A 7,736-nucleotide genomic window follows, 5' to 3' on the forward strand; every position below is an offset into this window, starting at 1 on the left:
CACAGATGTTAAACTTGCTTATCATTAGTTTTTGTCAACAGAGGGATGGAATATGGAAAGTATTCTTTTAAGCTCTTTCTGTTCCATATGCAAGTACAATGAAATGTACTAAATGAAAATCAAATCTTTAGCAGGAATAGAATTGGAAAACTGACTTCAGTGGTGTAGTTCTGATCATTTAATTGGACTTACTCCAGTTTCACGTCAGTATAATTAGATATAGACGTTGCTTTGTTGTGTATTTTCTGGTTTTGTAATAATGCTTCAATATTCAATTGTATTTGGTGTGAAAAAGTAAGTATTTTTCTCTGAATTCCTAGGCTGCCATGGGAAATACAGATGAACCTTAAGGTACAAGTGTTCTGAAGCTATATTCATTGATGAAGCAGGTGTGAAAGACATCTCCCATTTGCCAAGTGAAACAATGAAATCAACAGTTCACATGTTAGTGTGCTTTCTTCAGCTATGTGTTGTAAATGGGCAGGTAGTATGTGAGAGGCAAATGACTGCGGAATGGAGAGTGGAATCAAAACCTAGCGTAATAAAATGGACACCAAGGGAAAACATCTGCTCAGACTTTTACACCGAATGCTGGAATATGAGTAAAAGTATTACTGGGGAAATCTCAGAAGAACAAAACCTCAGTATCCCTCAGATATGCCCATTACAGCTTCAGTTAGGTGATAGTCTCTTCATCTCCTCCGAGCCATCCTTTCAGTCTTTTGGAATGAATTTGGTAAATGTCTCCAAGGAAGAATTTGTCAGCTGCCCTAGTGCTGGTTTTCTTCAAGAACAGTTGATTTTTGTTTGTCAGATAAAAGGAATGCACCAAGTTGACCCTAACTGGCTTGGTGTTGGAACTCATTACTTTGCAGAACTTCATAAGAGAGGCCCACTACTGTGCAACATGGGCCTTCGTCTGAATGTAACTGTGAAACAGCAGTTTTGTCAACAGTCTCCAAGTGCACCATTATGCTCTGGGCATGGAAAATGTCTAAGCCACGTTTGGGAAAAAGCATATAATTGCCATTGTTTCTCACAGTATTCTGGAAGATTCTGCCAGAAGTTTGATGTATGCTCCACTAAACCTTGCCACAACAATGCATCCTGCACTGAGAAAACAGAACTTTCTGGAGATTCTTATGAATGCACATGTCCTCCAAAATTTTCAGGTATTTCTTTTTCCCTTTGGGAATAAATGTTACATAGATAAGACATTTTCCTTAATTTATAATAAAACATTGAGAACATCATTAGCAAGGATTTTTGTATAATTTGGTTGTCCATTGCCACTACGCCTGCACTGATGAGACTCTGCAGTTATTTGAAGACAGTTTGTAGTTGCTTACAGTCATGTCTGCATTGTGGAGAAAAAGTTTTTATTATGCTTCTTGTCCATACCACAGAAGGTAACTACTTCTCAACTTATAGAAGTAAGAAATGTTTTTTGTTGGTTTGTTCAGCAGTTAAGTTCCTGCACCAAAGAACATAAAGTATTTGGAGTAAGCTCTCCAAAAAATAGTTACTCAGACTGCTGAAAAACAGCAAACGCTTTTGTTGAAATGAGCATTTTATTCAACCTGCCACAAAACTTCCCTTTTCAGTTTAAAGAACTTTTAAATTATATTAGAGGAGTTTTAGAAAACAGAATTTGTTTTTAATTTCAAAGTCAAAGCTTTAATTAGGAGAACAAGCAAACCAAAATACTTTTTATCTTCTAGATTGTTTTTCACTGCAAAGTTATTTCAAACGTAGTTTGCTAAACATATTGTTACCACCAAGTTAAAAAAGTTCACCTGATTCTATCCAGGAAATATTGCAGTATTTACCCAAAATCCATTGTAGAAACTGAGTTTGGGATTGGACTGCCAGAGTATATAGTATGATTAGCTATGTTCTTAATGGGTAATGAAGAAAATTATGCGTATATTATTTGGGAATCTATTAGAAAGTATCAGTAATATCCATTCATACCACAAAAAGAATTGCTGTGGCTCTTTCTGTGCTTGTGGAGCAGAATTCTCGCAATGTTCCTTTGATGGACTGCACTTCTGTGCTTTCACAGTAGTGATGCTATGCTATGAAACACGGCTGATGAGTCAGGAATGAGTAAGGGTGTATTGCATAAAGTTTGCTGTAATTTATTTTTAATTGCTTTTCAAACTGCATAATAATTAGGTTACTAATGCATTTGCAAAAAGGAGATTATGCAGGTATGAATAAGTCAATATTGTGAGAAGAATATTTTTATAATTATTCAAAGTTTAGTAAAATAGTGGAAAATATTAGTATGCAGTACGTTTCCTATTTTCTGAGAGCTGTGTAAAGTGCTTTGAAATGGATAATACCAAAAAGTATTTGGTACTACTTTAATGCAAATTAATGGAGAGATTTACAATTCTGTTAAAAGCAGTCATCATGCTTAATGTTACCAACAGGCAATGCTTAAAATACGCTGTTAGCTTGTATGAGACAGTGTTGGCTAATGCCGTAATTTTGTACTGGCAATACTGGTACAGTAAATAAGCTGTATGTGAACAAGAAGAAATAGGAGATTAAGCCACATTATATTACGAATGTGGCTACACAAGAGTAAGGGAGGAAAAATGTGCCTCCCATAATATGAAGTCTATTAGAAATTTGAAAAGGTGAAGTGTGAGTAATGTCATAGCAACGATCCAAGTGGCAAGCATAATTATATGGTACTTAGATCCATATGTTGTAATAGCATAAACAATGTATAATTGAAATTGTAGTTTCCAGAAAGCTGCATATTAGGAAGAATTTAGTCAAACTGGCGTCCACATGAAAACATCTTTTGTTCACAGTGCTGGAAGAAACTAAGCTAGATTCATATGAAAAAGAAGCATACTACAGTGCTAATAGCATTTCTTCATTCTAAGCTATATGTTGATTTGTAACTATATGGCAGATGAGGTTGAACACAGTAGCTCATATTGCAGCAGCTGTGTATTTTTCTGCCTTGCTTTAGAACTTCAGTGATTTTGGTGAAAACTAGCAACCAACATTAGCAGAAATACCTCTCTATCCATCCACCTATTAAAATAACCTTTTACTTTACATATAAATTTGATGTTTCAGAAAAAAAAATAAAATTCAATAATTCCTTTCAAATAGGTAAAAATTGTACAGAAATAATTGGACAGTGCCAGCCACCTGCATGTTTCAATGGTAACTGCAGCAATGTTACTCCAAACACATTTATTTGTGAATGTGACAAGGGCTTTACAGGTAAGAAAAGTCTCTGTTTCCTATCTTACAATAGTGGTGTCCTGTGTTGTAATAATAGTGTGACTTTTGCTTTATTGAAAGAGTTATTTTAGATTATTATTGTGCAGTTTGCACTTCCTTTTTTTTTTTTTAATATAGGTTTTGTAAAATAAATCAAACTTCCATGTGACTATTGTAAAATACTTTTGTACTAAAATAAAACCATATGAATGATGGAGGCTTTTCATAATTGAATCCTATCTGTGAATACTTTCTCCTTTCGGCAGTATGACACAGGAAGACTCATAATCACTAACTTACTGGTTCGCAAGTACAGAGTTAGCAAGAATAGGATCAGAAACTCTTGCTGGATGATTTAGAATGATCATGACACCTTTATTCATAATTTCAGCATCCTCTTTACACATGTGCCAGAAAAATAAGATGGAAATAATTTAAAGAGTCAGGAGCCTCATGATTTAGTGCTGTGTCTTGATTAAAAAAACCTCCAACTTTCAGAAGCTAATCGGTTTACTTATGATATATTGGACAAGTAAGATGTCATGAGAAAAGCTTGGATCAGAAAATGTATCTAAAGCCATCCTATTGTAAGCACTTTTGCTTGGAGGTCAGGATAACTTAATCAAACTTAAAATTACTTAAGTAAAACTTAAAATTCCATTCTTGTGCTTCATAGCAGAGATTCACTATATTGGTATAAGAGAAGTAGCAATACACATAAGAACATTCTTTAAGAATGAGCGAAGTATAAATCTAGCACTTGAATATTCAAGGGCAGTAAAACTCTTCAAAATGTCTTGGAAGCATCAGTAATCCCTGACAACCACAGAATATAAACAAAATACTACACTGAGATGCAGAGTTAAAAATCAAAAGAAAGAAGGGAAAAAAAGCACAAGGGAGTGAGAGGGATCCGTGAACCAATAAGAACCCATCTTCATTTTCATAGTGAAAGACTGAACAATCTTGTTGACATTTTAGTTAAATCTGTGTAGAGCTATAATTTAAACATGGGATAGATACGGTTAATTCTAAATTCCTAGTAAATTTGTTTTATAGTAATTTCCTTTTCCTCACTTTCCTTCATGGTCATCATCATTCAGAGAAAACTGAAAAAAGGAAAATAATCTTTTTTTTCCCAAACAAGGCAAGTCCATTAGTAAAGTTTTCTAGAACTAGCTTTTCCCCTACATATGGGCTGTATCTTTTTAAAACACTTTTACTCTTGTCCCTTTCAGCCAAATTGTGCGGGCACATTGCTTTTGAAATTTCCCCCACAAAAATCTTCTGTATCCTTGCAATTTTGACCTAATGAGGGAGAGGAGTGTAAAAGACAGCAGGAACCCCTTCTGAAAACTATAAGCCCAAACACATAATGACATTAAAACAGTTCAATACACTCAACTCCAGTGGATAGCAGCAGTCATTGCAATCTACTCTCCAGGTAGCTGGTAAGTATGGCAATGGAGATAAGGAGACTATGAGTGTGAATTAGCTCTCTTTTTTATTTTCCAGTTAGCTAAAAGAAAATTGAGAATCTTTTCTTGTTTCTAAGCATAAGGTAAGTATCACAAGAGGAGAAGGCAGACTTTCAGCAATTTACCTCTTTTTTTCCTGCTTTGATAGAAATTACCTCAGGTCCTGCTTTAACAGGAAATTATGTAGTACATCTGCATACTTCGCAACAGGACTGATTGACTAGCAGACAGTATAATCTTACAATTATTTTCTGACCAAATATGGTCGGTTTAAGTCTATATTTCTTCCTGTGATCCTGTGTAAAAGTGTTAGCTGGCAGTAAGGCATTTTCAAGAATAGTTGCCTAAAAAAATCCAACCCCTGTGAAACCCATTTTTCTATGAAAAGAGATATTTTTCTGTTGTTATACCATCTTGGCTGTATTGTATTCTCAGACAAGATGAATTGTGTAATTATGAATCTTGTATCTCAAATGCTATTCAAAGTGTGTGAAGATGGCAGCAAATTCAAAACTTTCCTCTGTTTTGATATTGAACTTGTGCACAGAAGATGCAAACATTAATACCAAGACTGTGCAAATGGTGTTTCAGAGATGATAAACTTTGACATACCTTTTTTCAAAAATGAGATAAGACACTGGCAGTTAATGTGATCTGAGGGAAAGTATAAAGTATTCTTGACTATAAATTGATGACCTGTAAATAAAATGATAATATTTTTTATTTATAATTATTTACAAGTATTTATTAAAAACAAGTAAAGGTTGCTTTTTCCAAGTTGTGTTCACAATGAGAGAATGGATCTATTGGACTAGGAATGAATATGTTCATGTCAGTTGCATATTTTTATTTTTTATTAATTGTTCATTCACTGAGCTCTCAAAATTCTTCACTCTTTCTTGAAAGAACATTTTTAGCATAACTTAATAACAAACCACTAACAGTAGGCATGCTGTTATTCTTATGATTGAATACTCCAATTACTACCAGAATTTGCACCCTTATACTTACTAAGGAATTTTTAAAGGAAGGGGATCTGGGCGAAATGAGGACAGGGTGAGTGTAGAGAGCAAGGAGGAGTAAAATAATCTGGTAGGGTGTGAGCAGTAGCTGGTCAGCATACTTGTCTGACTGAGCTCTGAACTGAATAGTCTGTGCAGTCTTAATAAATCCTTTCTTAACTCTCTTTGCACATAATCTCACCCTCTTCCTCTCTGTGAGTGCTGTAAGGTCTAGATGCCAGAAACTGGAGACATGAAAGTGACTGAGTTAGGGGTCTCTAACTGGAGTTAGACCACTGGCAATAATGCTCCTAATGTCTGTGGTGCCGGCAGCTGGAGTAAATGAGGATCTTGGCATTAGCAGCTGCAGGGAGACCACAGCTCATAGGGTTGTGTGTCTTTAGTGAGTGAATTTTGTGCTAATGACTGGCATTGGACCTTCGGTTATAGTGATTCCTGTGCTTTGTGCCAGCTGGAGAATGTGAGAGTCCCAGAATTGGCAAGTGCAGCAGGAACTAAGTGTGATAAGGCCCATGTGCCTGGGCATGAGCTAGTCCAGGAAGACTGGAGTGCTTATATTTCCCTCTCACCTTGTGTATGAGTGCACATGCATGTTTGTGCATGTGTAATTCATTAGTAGAAAAGCCGGACTACATGGTGAGAGGAGGCCCAGGGTCTGGGCATTAATATTACATGACCCACGCTACTGTTCAAGGCATCCAGGAATGTGTCTGTGCTTCGGAACAAGAGAGTAAGGGGCTGTGTGTTTTCACTAGCAAACCTCCATCCTGTTCAGTCAGAGAGGAGGACTGGGGTTTGGCTGTTTGTGTGTATGTTTTATGTGAGTTTTAGATGTGGGTGGTGTTAAAGGCAGTGCACTCTCTGTGGGCAGTTTATGTAGCTGGCTGTGTTAGTGTCCTTTGCGTGTGCGGAGGACACATGTATACCATATGTGTCTAGTATACGTATTCATCTTAGCTACTGGTTGAGCCTGCAAACAAGAAAGCAGCAGCTCTGTTCATAAGCCTAGGACAGAGAGACTCCCAGGTCTCTAGGTGCACTGGGCTGGGCTCCAGAAGTTGGGAAGGAGGCCCCAGAGTTCCCAGAGGAGTTACCTGGAGGTACCTTTGATACATCACCTAACAAAAAGGATGTTTTGGGAATTGTTACGGATGTCGTGATCCTGTTCTGAAGATGCACAGAAAATTAATGTGACTCATTCACAGCCTACAGGAAATAGCAATATCTTAACTACCTCTCTAAAGGTAGTGCTTAGTGTATTTACCCTAAACAGTGTTTGGTGGATTATGAGCAGTGGTTTTCCATTTGAATATGTTTTGTTGAATCTGGGGGGACCTCTTACTTCTTAGGTAGGGATATGGGAGGTAAGAGAATTGGTTAAAAACCAACCCTCTGTAGAGCACTTGAGATTATTAGTTTTTTTCACGTATTCCTGCAAGGGAGACCTAAATTTCCTGCCTTCCCCAATGGCCCAATTAGCCTCTTTACAGGCCATAATGAGTTCCCTCCTCACTTGTGGGATAGGAGATACTATAAGAATGAGGTGGTTTTGCTTGGAGCTACTTTGCTAGAGCTTCCATCATCCAGGTGCTGTAGTTTAAAATGATCTGTTTGATTATCAGTGAATTACAGCCAGAGTACTTTGAAAAAAACCATAGTTGTAAAAGCACTTCATTATATATGTATGGAGAGAAGAATTTATTGTTTGTGTAGTTAGTGTTTTAACGTCCTAATAGTTCAATTTGTCTAATACTAGCACAGCCCAAATTAACACCCAAAGCTTTATTAATAATACTTCTAAAAATATTATAGAAAAACACCTTCCTACTGTGAATTTTTTACTGTGATATTAATGTTCAGCTTTACACTCTCCTCTTGTCCCAAGATACATCAATCTCCTGCAAGAAGAGGGGGCGAGACTTGCAGCAAGTCATCAAAATCCTGAGGTCTTCACTGAACATTTATGCTGACAGTTTCTCCCATG

The 7,736-nt window shown here is 36.6% G+C and overlaps 1 protein-coding gene across 1 annotated transcript; it reads left to right on the plus strand.

The window, feature by feature from the left end:
* Positions 1-502: 502 nt before the first annotated feature.
* On the plus strand, positions 503-3,252 carry LOC104412803 (protein eyes shut homolog; the record flags this gene model as incomplete). Its single annotated transcript, XM_010023620.1, has 2 exons — positions 503-1,172; positions 3,139-3,252. Coding segments are annotated over exons 1-2 (784 nt in total), but the record flags the coding sequence as incomplete, so codon positions are not given.
* Between the last annotated feature and the right edge of the window lie 4,484 nt (positions 3,253-7,736).

Source organism: Nestor notabilis, unplaced genomic scaffold, assembly GCF_000696875.1.
Source record: "Nestor notabilis isolate BGI_N333 unplaced genomic scaffold, ASM69687v1 scaffold12801, whole genome shotgun sequence".
Lineage (NCBI taxonomy): Eukaryota > Metazoa > Chordata > Aves > Psittaciformes > Psittacidae > Nestor > Nestor notabilis.